Source organism: Aythya marila, assembly GCF_965140915.1.
Source record: "Aythya marila genome assembly, chromosome: W".
Lineage (NCBI taxonomy): Eukaryota > Metazoa > Chordata > Aves > Anseriformes > Anatidae > Aythya > Aythya marila.
Window position 1 is genome coordinate 7,167,976 of NC_139081.1, and position 20,177 is coordinate 7,188,152.

At 43.9% G+C, this 20,177-nt stretch overlaps 1 protein-coding gene across 2 annotated transcripts in view; it reads left to right on the top strand.

The window, feature by feature from the left end:
• Nucleotides 1-19,908, top strand: part of LOC309889566 (secretory carrier-associated membrane protein 1-like) — a gene marked incomplete at its 3' end in the record, with an annotated part of 144,303 nt that extends 124,395 nt beyond the window's left edge. For both annotated transcript variants that reach the window (XM_082782432.1, XM_082782431.1), the window contains 3 exons: nt 11,483-11,584; nt 12,784-12,901; nt 19,744-19,908. In XM_082782432.1, the coding sequence (XP_082638558.1) occupies nt 11,483-11,584; nt 12,784-12,901; nt 19,744-19,908 (385 nt within the window). The remainder of the gene's footprint in view (nt 1-11,482; nt 11,585-12,783; nt 12,902-19,743) is intronic.
• Nucleotides 19,909-20,177: the final 269 nt, after the last annotated feature.

A 20,177-nucleotide genomic window follows, 5' to 3' on the forward strand; every position in this document is an offset into this window, starting at 1 on the left:
AGCTTTCATCCCTTATCTCCCTTGCTTCTGCTAGTTCAAGGCTACCAGTCTTCCTGTTTTCTTCAAGGTTTCCTTGTTTTCTTCAGCTGAAGAGTTAAGTGTAACATTATCTTTCACAGTTTTAGATCCAGGAAATCCTGCATCAGTAATGTCTAGTATATAGCCTTTCTTAGCGAATAGTGACTGTTTGGAAAAGGAAAACTGCTACTTACATTTTCAACTTTCCTTCAGTTGCTCAGCTGAAGATGAAACAGTTATTGAACTTGTTATAAATGAAGTCTCAACTCAATCTGAATTTAGTAATATTTATAAAACAATATATATTTAAGGCAAGTAAACAGCACTGGGTGTGCGGGGAGTCTACGCTCCACCAACATGCACACACAAACATCAAACATTCTAAATATATAGAACATCGCTTTTACATACTAAACCCAAGTATGCCTATACATACATACAATCAGGAAAGAACAATCCTTTAAGTTTCATGACTTACTAAATTCGAGTACGCCTATACATATGTAAAATCAGAAAAGGTAAAAAACCAATCCTCTAAGTTCCATGACTTAACAGTCTCCATTTTTCATTCCTTTTGAACAATATGTCTTGCTTTAAGTTGTCAAGCAACTCGGTCTTCAGGCTTATGTATCCCGTTCTTCCCGGATCAAAGAAAAGCATATCCATCTCCTTTTCAAGGCCAATAAGCCTGGGTCAAAAGGCACGTCCAGGTCAGCAGGGGGTGTAACAGCAAAGGCCTGCAATGGCTGTAGCAGCAGAGGGGCCCATGGCATAGCAGTCGGATCAGTAAAGGAGCCCGCAGCTCCCTCACTATCTGGCAAACCACACGTTTGTGATTGTGGCTCCACATGGCTCTTTAAGGCCTCAGAGATTGCTCGCCAGGTGCCGAGCAATCCCACTGCAACCTTGTCATTTTTAGTTGCAGAGTCCCACACCTTGACCTCAATTTGGTCCCATACATGTATTTCAGGATCATAAACTGTCTGATTGTTAATAAGGAGAATGAGCTGTAAGGTTACCAGGACAGTCTTTGTTTTTAAGGGCGTATGATTCCCCATAATGCGCAACTGCTTACCAGCGATGGGCAGTTGTGTGTGCAGGTCCACTTCTCTCAGCATGAGCTTCTTTCCAGTGACTTTCTGTACGAGCTTCTCTGAGCAGTCTACTGAGTTTGGCCGAACCTATTGTTATAAATGGCTCAGGATTCAAATTAGGATTAAATAAAAAAATAGGATTTATTGAAAGAATATAAAGGAATAGAGGTAAGCAAACAGCGCTGGGTGCACCGGGAGTCTCCGCTCCACCAGGACGCACACCAGTTACATCAAGCAGCTGATTTTTATGCTCCTAGACTAATACATATTCATTACTACTTCTAAAAAAATAGATTATTAAAATTAGCTTCCGGGGTGCAGTCCCTCCTACTGGAGCATGCGCAGTCTCCTCTGGGGTCTCTTCTGGGGGTCTCTAGGGGTCTTTCATGCTGAAGGCTCGTAGTCTTCCTCTCCACCTTTGTACTTACTGGGCACCATACCAAGTTTACAGAACATCCTCTTCAAGTCTTGTCTCCCAGCTGTCCTTCAGCTTCTTTCTCCTTCCTCTTTATCTCTCGGCCCCCCCTAACCAGATACCAAAGATCCACATAGTATCCCATAACAGTCACTAGTTGTTATCAGTTGTTCTGAAACTCCCAGACACACGAGTAATTAAAACATTCTTCCCCAGCCATTCACAGACACATCTATAGCAGTGTTAGAAATAGAAGTCCGGAATAACAAAAGCAAACAGGTTCATAAATTTAAGAAGTGATAAATTGACTAGAATGAGGGGGAGACTGGGACACACTGCAGCTGTGGTTCAAGAATTAAGTTGCCAGTGCAGGGCCCAGAGGCAGACAGGATTCAAACAGAATTGTTCTTTATGGACACGAATTGTTAAAACATTCCTCACAATCCCTTATCTTCTTTTTAATATCAACAATTCGTGTCACTTCTGTTGTTAATAACTGGATTTCATCAGTCCGTTCTTGGAGGGTCCAATTCTTAAGCATCATAATTGACATATCCCCTTCCTTTTTTAATGAAGTTATTACAAATGTACTATTTATCACCCAGTGTATTAATAACGTAAGGCAAGGTATCATACAAGGTATATACAATAACATAATTACACCACATGACAATAAAAATAACACTCTTTTAAACCATGGTCCACCAGGCAGCCATGAAAATAAATCCCATTCCATATCCTTCCAGGTTTGTGTTTGCTCGCTCACCTCCCCCCTCCTTCTCTGGGATGGGAGAGAGAAATGGGAAAGTGAAGCCTGTGAGTTGAGATAAAAACAAGAAAATAATAACAATAATAATAACAATAATGATCATAATAGTACTACTAGTAATAATGTGTACGAAACAAGTGATGCACAATGCAATTGCTCACCACCTGCTGTCCGATGCCCAGCCTAACCCCAAGCAGTCCGGCCCTCCTCCCAGCCTGCCTGCTGGCAGGACAGTGAGAAGCTGAATTTGGCTTGGTCCTTGGCTTGGTGTAAGCACTGCTCTGTAACAATTAAAAACAATTAAAACATCAGCATATTATTAACATTCTTCTCATCCTAAACCAGAACATAACATTCTATCAGCTACTAGGAAGAAACACCCTTTTTATCAATTTTAAACAGCAATTACTAAAGCTAAATTTTCCACAGACTTCTCCTTCTTGTGCTAGTAAATGATCCAAAGCTAGGCAATTTTGATGCAAAGCAGTTCTAATCTTTATAACTATTTCTATTACAGCTAATAACCTAATTATTCTATTAAGTATATATACTGGGGTCCTATAGTCCCAGGATCTGTCTTCTGCCCACGTATCTGGATCATAATAGGCAAACGCCTTCAGTCAAGGAGTTAGGCCTGCTTTCAGGGTCAATTCAGGCTTGTGTTACCGTTTGGCCTGTCAGGGTGATCCAGCTCCTGTAAAACGAATCACAATTTTATATAGGTTTAAAAAGGTTCTTATGTTATTTTCTTGGGACAACCTGATCTTAGTGTGGGAGAAGTCCGGTCGAGGCCCTCTCACTCGGCAGTCAATACCCATAGGGGTTGCCTCCCTCGGTAGACCATACACACCGCAGTGAAGGGTCCTGCCCCGGTCTTGCCTTCTCCCTTTTCTCCCTTTAGGCTTATCCCCTTTATTTGGCATCCTTAATTCATGCAGAGCCTCGTTGCCAGAATATTAGTTCTCCCTTAGCTTGAGTTTCAGTTTCCCAGTAGCGGACTCAACCCTTCAAGTTTCAGTAGTTACTGGTCCTTTTATTCTGGATGCATGGGTCCCTTTCTGCAGTTCTCACAGCTGTTTCAGTAGTCAGTAAAACAAGGTACAGTCCCTCACATCGGGGGTTCAGTGATTCTTCCCTCCCATGGCTGCTTGTTGAAACTCTTTTTTATCTTCTGACAAGTTAAGCAACGGTTATGTAATTTGCTTTGCCGTAGCAGGATTCATCTGATAGCCATGGCTACATTCACATTTGTAGCCACCTTTCAGGTTGATACAGATTTGACTACAGATACCAGGGTTTTGGCATTCATCAATACCTCCACAGTTTCTCTTGTCTACAAATTCAAACCCAGCTGGACAGTCACATTCATTTATGCATTCCTTCAGAGGCTCATCACTCCAGTCCTTGCAGTGTCTCTGCTGGTTACACACTTTATTGATATCTATGCATTCTCCACTTCTGCACTTGAATTTGCCAGGTCCAGAGCACTGAATAACATTGTTACAGTTTGCTTCATCAGTGCCATCCAGACAGTCTCTCACACCACTGCACTGCCTTCTCCTATGGACACAGTTCCCATCTTCACATCTGAACTGGTCTGGTCCACAGGTCCAAGAAGGGCAGTTAATTTCATCACTTCCATCCTTGCAATAAAGATCTCTGTCACATCACCACTTCTTGTAGATACATTCACCTGAGCCGCACTGCACCTCACTCACAGAACACTTCACCGGAGGTGCAGGCTGGCGGCCACACTGCTCCAAAGATTCATCCGAGTGGTCGGAGTAGTCACCTTGACCATTGCAGACAAAGCTTTTGGAAATACATTGTCCACTACTGCATGTGAACTCTGCTGCACTACAAGTCACATTGCCACAATTCTCTTCATCTTCTCCACTGTCACAGTCTTTTTCACCATCACATTTCCATGACACTGTTCTCATATGACACAGCTCAGCACTTTCATCAGACCCATCTTCACAATCCGGGTCCCCATCACACTGCCATCTGTTTGGCACACACTGACCACTGTTGCACACAAAGTCAGATTCAGCACACATCTTCTTCACACAAGCACTCTCATCACTGCCATCTGAGCAGTCTTCACATTTTACTCTAGCACCGTCGGCAGCAGTGCACAGTCAGGTGAGGGTGAGCAGCAGGCAGAGCGCCCCGCACTGTCACCTGTGTCACTTATACTACTCCTATTACCCATGCTGTTAGTGTCAGTGGCATCCTCCTTTTCTTTTTGCCACTGACCATTCACCACAAATGGATGAGACACATGATTACTAGTTAGGAAAGAGAGTGTAACGTCTGCTATACGGCTGCAGGCAGTGCCAGCTGCAACCTTAGGTTTGTGAAAGAGCCTGCCGGTGGTCATTTGGCAGTGTAATCTGTGTCTCTGCACTCCTGCCCTGCAATAGAGCTAAGTCGTCATTAGTAATAGTTATAACACCGATCTGGGGACTAATAGTCTTTTTTTGCATTGCAAGATAAACCTTTTATAAAAAGAATGCTAGAGTGAAGCAGCACAGCCGCTGCTGCCGCTGCCTCCATGGTTACGTCAGACAGGCTGCAGGGTCCTGATGTCCGCCCCTCTGCTATGTGCCGACTCGCCTCACGGTGAGAGTCGACTGCCAGTGTCCACTGACGCCTCTGGTCTCCCGTAGCAACTCGATCTCGGATGTCCCGCAATTACTTCAATTTCCCCGCGTTTTGCAGCTTCTGTCAGGTCTATTCTGTGTCTCTCAGAGCCGTCCGTGGCTCTGCAGCGTCCCAGGGCTCTCTCCGTCCAGCGGTAGTCCCTCCGTAGTGTCTCAGGTCTCCCAGCGCCGCTCAGGTCTCTTGGCACCGCTCAGGTCTCAGCGAGTCCAGGTCTCGGCCTATGCGGGCCTCATATGTTGCAGGAAGCATGTCATATCATGCTCCTGCCTTTTTCTTGTCACAGTCAAAACATTTAAGAGCAAAAATAGGATACACAAGATACACAAGATACACCGGGCCCATATATTAGGCACCACCACTCAAACTTGGATAAAACAGCACTTCTTTTCAGTCTGTCAAGCACTTCGTTCGTCTCTGCCCACTCCCCTTGCAGAGAGTACGGAACAACGGATCGGAACTCTGCACTCGCTTTGCAGCAACGCTGTGTCTCACTCACACAGCACAACCGCACACGGAGGCCTCCAGCACATCTCATTCATACCACAGGAATATAACTTAGAATGATAACCAACCAAATAAGTATTGTCTCTGACTGTGTTCTTCGTGAAGTGACTTGTAACACTTTGTTTCAAACCCTTACACTTACACAAATACTTTCAACACAAAATACGTACAATATGCAAATATTACAATATACAAAATTTCAACACAAAATACATACATAAAAACACATACAATTATTAACACTCCAGTTAGTATCCCTCCAGCAGCCGAAAACATACCGTTTGTCTGCAGTTTCAGGAGATCTTTGCTCCTGCGGTGAGCAGCTGAGAGTGGAGTCCCCTCCGAGCAAAACGCTCAGGGTGCACCTAGGGGCGTCCGCGCTGCAGCCGATCCCGCAGCCGAGCAGAGTGTCTCCTGCCTGGCTCTCCAAAATGACTCACAGAAAGCTGACTCCACCATCAGTAAGATTGTAAAGTAGGTATGTTTACTCAGTTCCATGCAGCACGGGGTGGGTAGTCCCACCAGAGTCGTGCACGCCTAACTTGGCAAATTGCTCTAGTAAAGAGTTACATATACATGAACATTCCTATACATATACATATTCCTAACCTGTCCCTTTGTGAACAGTCCTCCTTATCTCAGACCCCTTGATTAAAGTCTGAACCATGAGGTTGTTTTTGATCTGGTTCTCGGGGTCCGAGAGGCTCCTGTTATCTGGTGGTATAAGTGCAGCACAGGCACAAATGTAGCACATACTCATTCTTAATCAATTGCTCTCTAATTTCTAATTCCAATGTTTCAGCTTGCTCTTTTCCGGATCCACGGGTATTCTACTATTAATGTTCAAAGCCTGACAGACCCCGTCCTCCGTGGATCAAAATACATGAGGTCTTAAGGGTTCTTTTGGTCATTCTATCATATAATACTGGATCATTTTCAATTTACTCTTTAATTTTCTGGGGCCCCTATTGTTCCAATTTCTAATCATTATTCATAATGGACTTTTTGGTCATATATCTGGTAATTTGCTCCCTTTCTGGTCCTTGGTCTTCGATTTTATCTGACCCATCCGGGAATTTTACTAGTGGCAATTCCCACAGCCCTTGGTTGCCCCCAGTGAGAGTGTCTTGCAGGGGGTTTAGGACCTATCACCCACCCACGTATCACTCCATTCACCAGCCCAGCCCCCCCAACAGGAGATTAGAACCAGTGAGAAAACAAAAAGACTTCTACGCAGACTTTAGAAGTCTCAGTTACACTCTCACACACAAACACGGGCAACCGTACCTTTACCCAACCGGACGGTATCTTACGAATCAGTCGTCTTCATCCAGAGTCCAACCGGACGGTATCCACAAGCGTCTTCGTCTGGGATCGAACCAGACGGTATCCAAATGACTGTCGTCTTCGTCCGGTTCGATCCCGGACACTGGAACCCAACCAGACGGTATCCAAACGACCCTGTCGTCTTCATCCGGATCTTCGCGTGCAGAATTACGGGCACAAAAACAGCCGGCAAGGGAGCTCAAAAAAAAAATCAAATTCTTTGATTCTTTGCTTACCTTTATTCAGGTTCAGGATGGCATTAGTCCCGACCAGAGTCAAACAGGAGCCACCAAATGGTGGGGCGCCTCTCCTAGATTAAATCAGAATTCAGGAACTATAGCCATCCCGGACGAGCCCCCAAATTGTTATAAATGGCTCAGGATTCAAATTAGGATTAAATAAAAAAATAGGATTTATTGAAAGAATATAAAGGAATAGAGGTAAGCAAACAGCGCTGGGTGCACCGGGAGTCTCCGCTCCACCAGGACGCACACCAGTTACATCAAGCAGCTGATTTTTATGCTCCTAGACTAATACATATTCATTACTACTTCTAAAAAAATAGATTATTAAAATTAGCTTCCGGGGTGCAGTCCCTCCTACTGGAGCATGCGCAGTCTCCTCTGGGGTCTCTTCTGGGGGTCTCTAGGGGTCTTTCATGCTGAAGGCTCGTAGTCTTCCTCTCCACCTTTGTACTTACTGGGCACCATACCAAGTTTACAGAACATCCTCTTCAAGTCTTGTCTCCCAGCTGTCCTTCAGCTTCTTTCTCCTTCCTCTTTATCTCTCGGCCCCCCCTAACCAGATACCAAAGATCCACATAGTATCCCATAACAGTCACTAGTTGTTATCAGTTGTTCTGAAACTCCCAGACACACGAGTAATTAAAACATTCTTCCCCAGCCATTCACAGACACATCTATAGCAGTGTTAGAAATAGAAGTCCGGAATAACAAAAGCAAACAGGTTCATAAATTTAAGAAGTGATAAATTGACTAGAATGAGGGGGAGACTGGGACACACTGCAGCTGTGGTTCAAGAATTAAGTTGCCAGTGCAGGGCCCAGAGGCAGACAGGATTCAAACAGAATTGTTCTTTATGGACACGAATTGTTAAAACATTCCTCACACTATCTTCATGAGGCAATCAATGTGCCTGTTCCCATGCTGGTCTCCGTTCTGCTAGCCGGTCCCTATTCATTCCTTTTTCCTGCTTCTTTATTGATGATATAACTTCATTATATAGTGTTGCCTTTTTTTTTATCTTGAGGACAGGATCCCCTCTTACACCCTTCACCCCACAGCAGTCCTTTTCAAAAACCAACTTTTTATTGGTCAAACAACTTTGCATATAACAACAACAGCAAACACCCAGAAGCTTCCATGCCTTAGTGGCTGGAGAACAAGCAACCCTGAGACTGCATGGAGTCTCATGAATCACCCTTCTTTGTTCCCTCTAAACTCTTTTACATTCCTGATGGCCTCATCGTTAAGAGTCTAATGTTATCATCAACCACGGGGCTTGCCGACCCCCATGGCCACACCCCCACATCTCCCCCTTCTTTATTAATATCAACCATCTTTTCAACACGAATTACCACTCCATATATAACAAACTGAACTAGTTAAATAAATAGAAATGAACAAACTGCCTTCTGCAAAAAATTGCAATTACTGGCAAAATCTGGTTCCATTTTCTTAATGTGACTTAATTGATCTTTACTTTCTTTAGAACTTCGGTAGCAAGCATATCATGTGATCATTAGTTTTGATAGTAGTAAGTTGAGGTCTTTGTTGAAATTTTGCTTATATATTTATATTTGTTTTCTTGACAGGCTTTTAACACTTTTAGTCTTTGTCAGTCTGGCATTTTATTATTTTGAACAACAAGCATATTTTGTTTATTTTGCTTTTAAACAACAGCTGCTTCAGTATTGTGATCTGTGTTTTTTTCAGGAAATCCATATTAGATTTTATTTCCTTTTTGTGCTGTTTTGGCTGGGATAGAGTTAATTTTCTTCATAGTAGCTTGTATGGTGCTATGTTATGGATTTATAATGAAAATAATGTGGATAACACACAAATGTTTTAGTTGGTGCTGAGTAGTGCTTATGCTGAATCAAGTTCTTTTCTATTTCTCAAGCTGCCTGCTAGCAAGTAGGCTTGGGAGCACACAAGAAGCTAGGAGGGGACAGAATCGGGACAGCTGACTCAAACTGACCAAAGGGATATTCCATACCATATGACTACATGCTGAACAATAAAACTGTGTGTGTGTGTGGGGTCATTGCTTGGGGACTGGCCTGGATGCTGTTTGGCTGGTGGTGAGCAATTCCATTGTGTATCACTTGTTTGTTTTCCTTTGGTTGTGTTTTTTTTTTTTTTTCCTTTTTTTTTTCTTTTTTTTTCTTTTTTTCTCTCTTTCTTATTAAACTGTCTTTATCTCATCACATGAGTTTTGTAACTTTTGCTCTTCTGTTTCTCTTCCCCACATACACCTGGGGGGGTGGGGGAGAAGTGAGTGACCAGCTGTGTGGTGCTTTGCTGCTTACTGGGTTTAAACCACAGCAATCACTTTGACAAGTAAAAGAATTTCTTTCCATACTGCCAGTGCTGTAAACTTCAGCCTGAAAGAGGAGCAGGCTTCTGTTCTTTATGCACTGTAGCAAAACCTCTATGTTTAATCTAAGATGTGGTGGTTTTACCATGCTGGGCAGCTAAACACCACAACCGCTCTCTCACTCCCCCTCCTTAGATGAGAAGGGGGAGAAGTAAAGCAAAGAACAACTCATGGGTTGAGATAAGGATAATTTAATTAAAGGGAAATAATTATAATAATTAAATAAAGATTATTATGAACTAAACAATTTAACTAAAGGGAAATAAAAGGGGAAAGGGGAAAAGGGAGGGGGAAAGGGAAAAAAAAAAAGGAGGAAAACAAACAAATAAAATAAATAAAGGCTATGTGGAAGTGCAGAGGAAAGAAATTACTCTCTACTTCCCACAAATGAGCAATGATTGACCATGTCCTTGAAGCAGGGCCTCAATGCACATAGCCAGTGTTCGGGAGGAGGACCGACGTTTTCACAACGAGAGCCCACCCCTTCCCTCTTCTTCCTTTTTCCAGCTTTTATTGCTGAGTGTGACATCATATGGTATGGAATATCCCTTTGGTTGGTTTAGGTCAGATGCCCTAGTGATGTTCTCACTTTTTGCCCACCCCCTAGGAGGGTTAGAGAGAGGCCCGATGCTGTGCCAGCACTGCTCAGCAGTAGACACAACACTGGTGTGATAACACTGCTGTTCCAGCTACAAGTGCAGAGCACAGCACTGTATGGGCTGCTGCAGGGAAAGTTAACATTCCAGCCAGACCCAGTACACCTGAACAGAACACTAAGGAATAGTATCTTGCTGCTATTTCCACCTCTGTTAGAGACGCAGAAGACAAAAAAATACTGTATTAAAGAAGAATCTATTGTAAATAGATGGGACCAAAGATTCGTGGTGAAAGGAGTCAAGTCCAGTTGGAGGCCGGTCACTAGTGGCGTTCCCCAGGGCTCGGTGCTGGGGCCGGTCCTCTTTAATATCTTCATCGATGATCTGGATGAGGGCATTGAGTGCACCCTCAGTAAGTTTGCAGATGACACCAAGTTAGGTGCGTGTGTCGATCTGCTCGAGGGTAGGAAGGCTCTGCAGGAGGATCTGGATAGGCTGGACCGATGGGCTGAGGTCAACTGCATGAAGTTCAACAAGGCCAAGTGCCGGGTCCTCCACCTGGGGCGCAATAACCCCAAGCAGAGCTACAGGCTGGGAGATGAGTGGTTGGAGAGCTGCCAGGCAGAGAAGGACCTGGGAGTGATGGTTGATAGTCGGCTGAATATGAGCCAGCAGTGTGCTCAGGTGGCCAAGAAGGCTTGCATAAGAAACAGTGTGGCCAGCAGGGCTAGGGAGGTGATCATCCCCCTGTACTCGGCTCTGGTGAGGCCGCACCTCGAGTACTGTGTTCATTTTTGGGCCCCTCGCTACAAGAAGGACATGGAGGTGCTTGAGCGAATCCAGAGAAGGGCGACGAAGCTGGTGAGGGGCCTGGAGAACAAGTCCTACGAGGAGCGGCTGAGGGAGCTGGGATTGTTCAGCCTGGAGAAAAGGAGGCTCAGGGGCAACCTTATTGCTCTCTATAGGTACCTTAAGGGAGGCTGTAGTGAGGTGGGGGTTGGTCTGTTCTCCCACGTGCCTGGTGACAGGATGAGGGGGAATGGGCTTAAGTTGCGCCAGGGGAGGTTTAGGTTGGATGTTAGGAAGAACTTCTTTACCGAAAGGGTTGTTAGACATTGGAACGGGCTGCCCAGGGAAGTGGTAGAGTCACCATCCCTGGAGGTCTTTAAAAGACGTTTAGATGTAGAGCTTAGGGATATGGTTTAGTGGAGGACTGTTAGTGTTAGGTCAGAGGTTGGACGCAATGATCTTGAGGTCTCTTCCAACCTAGAAATTCTGTGATTCTGTGATTAAATAAACATTTTCCAGAACCACAGAATTACTGCCTGAAATTTTAAGTCACCATCAAGAAATAAAAGCATTTTTCTCTAGTTAATGCAAGAAAAAAAAAAAAAGAAAAAAAATTGGTACTATAGTCTTTGTCAAAATACATTTATTTCCTGGCTGCTTTAATCTTTTTTTCCTCTTCTTTCAGGAGTGACAGTTCATTCAGGTTCTTTGTGTTCTTCTTTGTATATATCTGTCAGTTTGCTGTACATGTACTTCAAGCTGCAGGATTTCAAAGATGGGGAAACTGGTGAGTATTCTCTTTTCTGTAGTATTGTGCTGTCTGTTTAAGACCAAAAAAAATCAACAAACTAAAAGTAATTAAAATTATGGCTGTAGTAGTCAGCTGATAGCATGGAGACCTATGACTGGCAGTACTATATCTGGGTATGGACATTTTGTTGCTAATCTCCAAACATACATAAGGCAGACAAAATGGAACTGGAGTGTAAGGAAAAAGCACATTTTATTATTTCTTTTCTCTAATTCAATTTTTTAATTTTTCATAGATACTTTGATTGACATGAAAAAATATAATTTTAGAGGGCCAACTCTCTAAGTATGTGGAATGTGCTTTTAAGGATACTTGGGAAAGGGGTATGAAAAGTAGCCAGTTGATCAGAAGATGCTATTTGCAATTTAGATTTTGGAGATTTGTGGTAGAGTACAGTTGGACATAGAAAATATCAAAGCAATTTAAAAAAGATGCAGGAAAAGCATAAGGTTATTTGGATGTACAGAAACTTTTTCTTCTTTTCATTGGGAGAATCATTTCCATCTTAATGTTTTAATTTTTTTAAGGCAACCTGCTTTTTGTGATTTCAAGTATGATGTACGTTTTGTTGGTGTTTCAATTTTGAAGAATGGGGAAATGTTTAAAATAGAAAATGATAAAGCCATCTTTTCTATTTCTCAGACTATCCTCTCTACTTAAAAAAAAAAAAAAAAGTATTATATTAAACCCAACTGAGAAAGTATGTGTGAGAAAGTATGTGTAGATACAATTAAATGAGTCTTCCCACACAGAGGCTGCATGTGTATGGCATGTTTTATTTTTAAAGAAGTTAGAAGCTAGCTTTTTAGGGACATTTTATCTTCCACAAAAACATGTACTCTTTAATTAGTCTGAAATGACATGACCAAAAAAAGGTTGATGAGCAACTCTAATTTCTCTCTTAATTTCTTCTCAACTATGCTCAAGGAAAATCATCTTATATTTGCTAGTTTTCCTTATAGTTTCATTGCATGCACTGGGAAAATAGAAACTAAGCTTTTTAAAAAATATTATAAACGGGAATATGCTCATTTGTAATTTTCATGAAATTTTCTTCAAAAATATTCAAAGTTGAGCAAAACCAGGATGTTATAAATCTTCCCTTGATGTCGATACCTGTGGTTTAATAGTTCTTGTGCTGTGCCAATAAAATTGATCTTGTCTTTTTCCTTCAGTGGGTGGATTTCATCTCTTACTGGTCTTAATAAGAGTATCCCCGTTGGCATTATGATGATAATTATAGCTGCACTTTTCACAGCATCTGCTGTGATCTCATTAGTTATGTTTAAAAAGGTAAGTTATTCGTTACGCTCTTCTATTTCCTATGTTTAATATGGATTTTTCTTTCCTACTTGAGAGAGGAAGTCTTTCACAAAGTAACGGGGATTATTTATATTCTTGGGAGTCTGCCTTATATATTAACAATTGTGCTTCTATAGTACTTTCTTGATTATACTGTCATGGAATTATGAAAAACTGTTTTTACAATATACTTATTTTCTGCAAACTAGAACAGAATAGTATAGTTCAGTTGGAAGGGTGCCTACAAAGACCATCAAATCCAACTGCCTGACCTCGTCAGGGCTAACCAAAAGTTAAAGTGTATTATTAAGGGCATTATCGAAATGCCTCATTAACACTGACAGAAATGGGGTATCAACCATCTCTCTAAGAAGCCTGTTCCAGCGTTTGACCACCTTCACAGTAAAGATTTTTTCCTAACGTCCAGTCTGAACCTCCCCTAGCGCAGCTTTGTGCCATTCCCATGAATTATATCATTGTTTACCAGGGAGAAGAGAATGACACCTCCCTTTCCAATCCCCCTCTTCAGGAAGTTATATAGAGTTATATAATGAGGTTGCCTCTTAGCCTCCTTTTCTCCAGACTAGACAAAGCAAATGTCCTCAGCCTCTCATCATAGGACGTGCCTTCTAGCCCTTTTACCAGCTTTGTCGCCCTCCTCTGGACACTTTCAAAGACCGTAACATCCTTTTTATATTGTGGAGATCAGAACTACATGCAATATTCAAGGTGAGGCTATACAAACGCTAAATATAATGGGAGAATGACCTCTTGACCAGCTGTCTGTGCTGTGTTTAATGCATCCAAAAATGGGGTTTGCCCTCTTGGCTGCCAGGGCACACTGCTGACTCATGTTAAGCCTACTGTTGACCAGAACCCCAAGGTCCATTTCCGCATGGCTGCTCTCTAGCCGCTTGTCTCCCAGTCTGTACCTGTGTCCAGCATTAGTCCATCCCAGGTTCAGAACCAGTCATTTTTCTTTGTTGAATTTCATGCTGTTGCTGACTGTCCAATGCTCCAATCTATCTAGATCCTTCTGCAATGTCTCTTGTCCCTCCAGGGAGTCAACATCACCTCCCCATTTAGTATCATCAACAAACTTGCTGAGGATGCATTCCACTGCATTCAGACAGTTGATAAAAATATTGAACAGGACTGGCCCTAGAACTGAGCCCTGGGGAACACCGCTAGTGACTGGCCGCCAGTCAGATGTAGCCCCATTCACTACAACCCTTTGAGTCCTACCATTCAGCAAGTTCATCACCCAGTATTGCATGTACCTGTTTTTCCTCACAGCTGGACAATTTGTCCAGCAGAATTCTGTGAGGGACGATATCAAAGGCCTTGCTAAAATCCAGAAAGATTACATACAACACCTTCCATTCATTGACTAAGGAGGAGACCTTATGTGGTAGTTTTACCCTGCTGGGCAGCCAAACTCCATCACAACTGCTCTTTCACTCCCCCTCCTCCTCCTCAGAAGAGGGGGAGAAGAAAGTATGCTAGCAAAAAAAAACACAACCTTATGAGTTCAAATAAGGATAATTTAATTAAAGGGGAAAGAAAGAAAGAAAAAGAAAGCAAAGGTTGTGTGGAAGCACAGAAGGAATTAAAAATAAATTATTCTCTACTTCATCAGTGAGTGATGTTTGGCCAAGTCCTGGGAAGCAGGGCCTCAATAAATGTAGCAGTGGTTTGAGAGGACAGATGTCTTCCTAATGAGACCCACCTCCTTCTCCTTTCCCTTTCACAGCTTTTATTGCTGAGTGTGACATCATATGGTATGGATATCCCTTTGGTCAGTTTAGGTCAGCTGCCTTGGTGATGTCCCCTCACCACTTCTTTCCCATCCCCAGCCTACTGGCTTTGAGAGGACTTGGAGAGTGTCTTGATGCCGTGCCAGCACTGCTCAGCAATAGACAAAACACTGGTGTAATATCAGGGCTGTTCTAGCCACAAGTGCAGAGCGCAACACTATATGGGCCGCTGCAGGGATAGTTAACTACATCCCAGACAAACCCAGTACAGTTATCACAACTATTTTCAACCTAACTCCAAAACACAGCGCCATACCAGCCACTAGGAAGAAAATTAATTCTATCCCAGCCGAAACCCACACCACCTTCCGCTTCCCTACATGCACTACAAGGACTTTGGCTCCTCCCAGTGTGTGTAGGGTTTTTTTTTCAGCAGGACTGGGATGGTTGCCAGGGAAGGTTTAGGTTGGATATTAGGAAGAACTTCTTTACCGAAAGGATTGTTAGGCATTGGAATGGGCTGCCCAAGGAAGTGGTTGAGTCACCATCCCTGGAGGTCTTTAAAAGATGTTTAGATGTAGCACTTAGTGATATGGTTTAGTGGAGGACTTGTTAGTGTTAGGTCAGAGGTTGGACTAGGTGATCTTGGAGGTCTCTTCCAACCTAGATGATTCTGTGATTCTGTGATCCTCTGGTGTTAACTACCCGAGTGGCTTCTGCTAAATTCATGTCCCAGTGTTTCCAAGTCCTAGCACCCAATACCCGTAGCATAGTCTTTCACAGTCCATTGTATCTCTCAGCCTTCCCAAAGGCTTGTGGGTGACAGGGGATGTGATACATCCACTCAATACCATGCCTCTTGGCCCAAGAGTTTACAAGATCATTTTCAAAGTGACTCCCATTGTCTGACTCGATTCTCTCTGGTGTACCATGATGCCACAGTACTTGCCTTGCCAGGCCCAAGATGGTGTTTCAAGCAATAGCATGGTTTACTGGGTATGTTTCCAGCCACCCAGTAGTTCCCTCTACCATGGTGAGTATGTAGTGCTTGCCTTGGTGGGTTTGTGGGAGTGGTCCAATATAGTCACCAGGCCTCATCATATCAAAATCCTAGAAACCGTCCCATATTCCCGTCATGGCTCACTTGAACACTGCACAGGTTTCATACTCATGGGTAACCTCTATGATGACCTTATTGGTCAGGTCCACCCCTCGATGATGACCCAACTGTATGTGGCTGTCGTAGTTTTACTCGGGTGGGCAGCCGAGCTCCACCACAATTTCTCTCTCACTCCCCTTCCTCAAAGGGAAATGAGGAGAAAAAATATGATGCAAAGGGCTCAAGGTTTGAGATAAGGACGGGGAGATCGTTCAACAATTATCGTGATGGGAAAAACAGACTCAACATAAGGAGATATTAAGATTTATTGCCTATTACTAACAAGCTAGAGAAGTGAGAAACAAAGGAAAGAAACCAAAAGCACCTTCCCCCCCCCCCCATCCACCTTCTTCCACCTCCTCCCCCCGAGCGGCGCAGGGGAACGGGGGAATGGGGGTTATGGTCAGTCTACAGCGCTTCTTCTCTGCTGCTCCTTCTCGGTCACTTTCGTCCCCTGTGCTGTGGGGTCCCACCCACGGGATACAGTCCTTGATGAACTGATCTGGCGTGGGTTCCCCACAGGCAGCAGCTCTTCCAGAACTGCTCCAGATATGGGTTCGTACCATGGGGTCCATCCCTCAGGAGAAAACTGCTCCAACCTGGCTCCCCCACAGGCAGCAGCTCCTGCCAGGTCACCTGCTCCTGCGTGGTCTCCTCTTCACGGGCTACAGGTCCAACCCAGAACCGGTGAGGGTCCTCCACAGGCCGCAGTCTCCGTTGGTGCAGGTCCACCTGCTCCACCGGAGCATAAAGTTGCTATGCTAAAAGCCCACCAGTACCCTTTTCGGTCCTTGAAATATCCTCTCCTGAGACAGTCCATGCCAAGGATGCATGGAGCATCCAGGCCAGTCACAATATGGTGCTTTTGCTACAAACACCCAGCAACTTTCATGTCTTAATCCCGTGAGAACAAGCAGTCCCAGACAGCAAGGCTATCCTGAATCACCCTTCTTTGTTCCTTATATACTCTTTACATTCCTCCTGGCCTCATTGTTAAAAGTCTGATGTTATCACCAACCATGGGGCTTGTTGACCCCTTTGGCCACACTCCCACAAGGACTCCCAAGTCCTTCTCTGAAGGGCAGCTCTTATGTTCTTCTTCTCCCAGTCTACATAAATACCTGGGATTGCCCCAGTCCAAGTGCAACACCTTGCACTTGGCCGTGTTGAACCTCGTTAAGTTCTTATGGGCCCACTTCTCCAGCCTGTCCAGGTCCCTCTGGATGGCATCCCCTCCCTCTGTTCTATCAGCTGAACTGCTCATCTTGGTGTCATCTGCAGACTTGCTGAGTGTGCACTCAATTTCGTCGTCTGTCATTGATAAAGATGTTGAAGAGCAAAACAGTTACCTGTTGGGATCCCCTTGTCACCCCATAAATACAGATGGGTTCTGCCCCTTTATAGCTTGATGGCATTACAGTACACTGTGCACCTGTGTCTACTAAAGCCTTATACTTCTGTGTGTCTGAGGTGCCAGGCCATCTAATCCACTCAGTCCAATAAACCCAATTGTCCCTTTCCTCCACCTGGCTGGAGGCAGGGCTCCTCTAGTCCTCGTCATAGTATTAATTACTGTGTCTTGGGGACTGTCCACTGGAGACTGGAGCAGCAAGTTTTTCAGACCCCCCCCCCCGCTTTTGTGACTGTTTTTCCTTGCAACTCATGTACCAGTGCCTCTAGGGTCAAGGTAGATATTCCATCCCATTGTCTCATGTCCTTTCCATGGTCACGTAAGTAAAACCACAGGGTGGCATGTGGTGTGTACCCCATATCTTCTTCCTTAAACAGAAGGACACTTAATCCTGATAGCTGAGAGACTGGTTCGTAAACGTGGGAAGGAAGATAAATTCTCTCTAAGTTGGTGGATCTCTTCAGAAAGTTTCTCCAAAGCATTCTTTTTGAGTTCGTGGAACTACTGAGAAAGTTTTTCCACAGCCAAGACGCAGGCCTGTAGGAAAGAGGAGAGACTTCATACTGCCAGAGTTGTTTAGTCAATTCATTCACTGTGGGTTCCTCATGGTCTTTCCAGGTCATTACTGCCAATGAGCTGGCATATGATGATGGTGCACTCCATACAAACATCCGCCACATGGGTCATGTACACTTGACTTCATTTGGATCTGTGGATATCTGTTCGTTGTCTAGGTCCCTATAAACCATCTCCAGCATGGCTAATTCCCTCAGGTACTGGATTCCCTTCTCCATAGTGGTCCACTTGCCTGGTAGACATACAAGTTCTTCCTCGAAGGAATACCTTTCCTTCACAGCTGACAGGAGATGCCTCCAGAGGCTGAAGTGTGCTGAAGAGTGCTCCATTTCCAATTGCTTTGACAATGTCTGCATCCCTAGAAAGGGATACCAGCCTCCTGGTTTCCCTGCCCTCTCATTCCAGACTATTTGCTCCGCTGTTCCAGCACCGGACTAGCCAGGTGACAAGGTGCTCACCTAGATGATGACTGAAATCTTTTTGCATATTCCATAGCTCACGCTGCTATAGACCTCAGGTAGTTATTGATGCTCTTATGATATCTTCCTCTTCATCTTCCCGTTCATCTGATGGCCCAGTGATTTCAGAGTAGCCTATCTCATCTTCTTCCTCCCCAGTCTGAGTAGGAGTTCCTCTGCTTTCTAAGCAACCTGACTCATCCATTGCTTCATCTTGGATACAGGGGCAACTGACACTGGTACAGTCTGTTTCCCTGGCCTAACCTTGGGGCCTGTTACACAAGTTGTAACAGCTGCAGGGCCCATCACAGGGGTTGGAATGACCACTCGGCCCATCACAAGGTTGTGGGTAGCTGCCAGGGTTGGAGCTGCTGCAGGGTCCGTCACAGGGCTTGGAGTGGCCAGTGGGTTTGGGGTGGCCACAGGACTTAGGGTGGATGCAGGATCTGTCACTAGGGTTATAGTGGCATCAATTGCAGCTCCGTAAGCATAGGACAAGCCCCAGAACGTTGCAGTGATTTGTGTACCTGTTGTGGTTTAACCTGGCCAGCAGCTAAGCACCACAGCCCACCCTCCCCCCTCCCTCTCTGGGATGGGGGAGAGAATCAGAAAAATATGAAAGCCTGTGGGTTGAGATAGAGACAGTTTATTAAGACAGAAAATAAAGGAAAATAATAAAAATAATTATAATAGTACTACTACTAATAATGTGTACAAAACCAGTGATGCACAGTGCAATTGCTCACCACCCGATGACGGATGCCCAGCCTATCCCCAAAAAGAGGTCCCCCCACCCCAACCAGCCCCCCCATATTAATTGTTCCACATGACATCAGATGATACGGAATACCCTTTTGGCCAGTTTGGGTCAGCTGTCCTGGTTCTGTCCCCTCCCAGCTCCTGCTGCACCCCTAGCCTGCCCGCTTGCAGGACAGAGCGAGAGGCTGAAAAGTCCTTGGCTTAGTGTAAGCACTGCTCTGGAACAACTAAAACATCAGTGTGTTATCAACATTATTCTAATCCTAACACAGCACCATACCAGCTATTAGGAGGAAAATTAACTCTATCCTAGCCGAAACCAGGACAATATGTACACCAAGTTGTATACAAATTGAGACAGAAGACACTTTTTCAAGCTGTGTTATGCTAAGGATGCAGCCTGTTTGTGTATTTAAATATGTTGTTTCAGGCAGTAGGTCCAGCACACATTTTAGTAAAGACCTATGAGATCCCTGTGAAATTGCAAAGTTACAGGTATTGCTACAGTCAAACTGTGTTTGCATCAGGGCAATTAAAAGTTGTAGGATTTGTGGAAAAGAAGTCTGTTTACTCATTTCTGGATCCTCCCAAACATATAAGCAAGCCAGATTTCCCCATCATGCAGTTCTGCTTTGTGTTTGAGACTTTGCTATTACTCTATCAAGATATGGAAGGCTAAGCATACTTTTTCCACTGCTTTCCCACCTCCCTAGGTACATGGTCTCTACCGCATAACTGGTGCTAGTTTCGAGAAAGCACAGCAAGAGTTTGCAACAGGAATGATGTCCAATAAAACTGTACAAACTGCTGCAGCCAACGCCGCCTCAACAGCAGCAACCAGTGCAGCTCAAAATGCATTCAAGGGTAACCAAATGTAGAGAAATATAACAAGTGATTATTTTTCTCTTTTGTTGTACTTAATTTTCCAGGCAATTATATTCCCTAAAAACTTAGATCAAAATACACACAGCATATCTGTCTCTTCTTCAAAGATAGCCACTCTTTGCCCTGTTGCATTCTAGAATATAAAACTTTCCATATTTTATGGAGGATAAATAATTTAAACAGTTGGACTGAGAATGAATTATGGTATTTAATAATCAAGTAAATATAGTAGGAATTTGGATTTTTTTTTAGTGGTTCACTA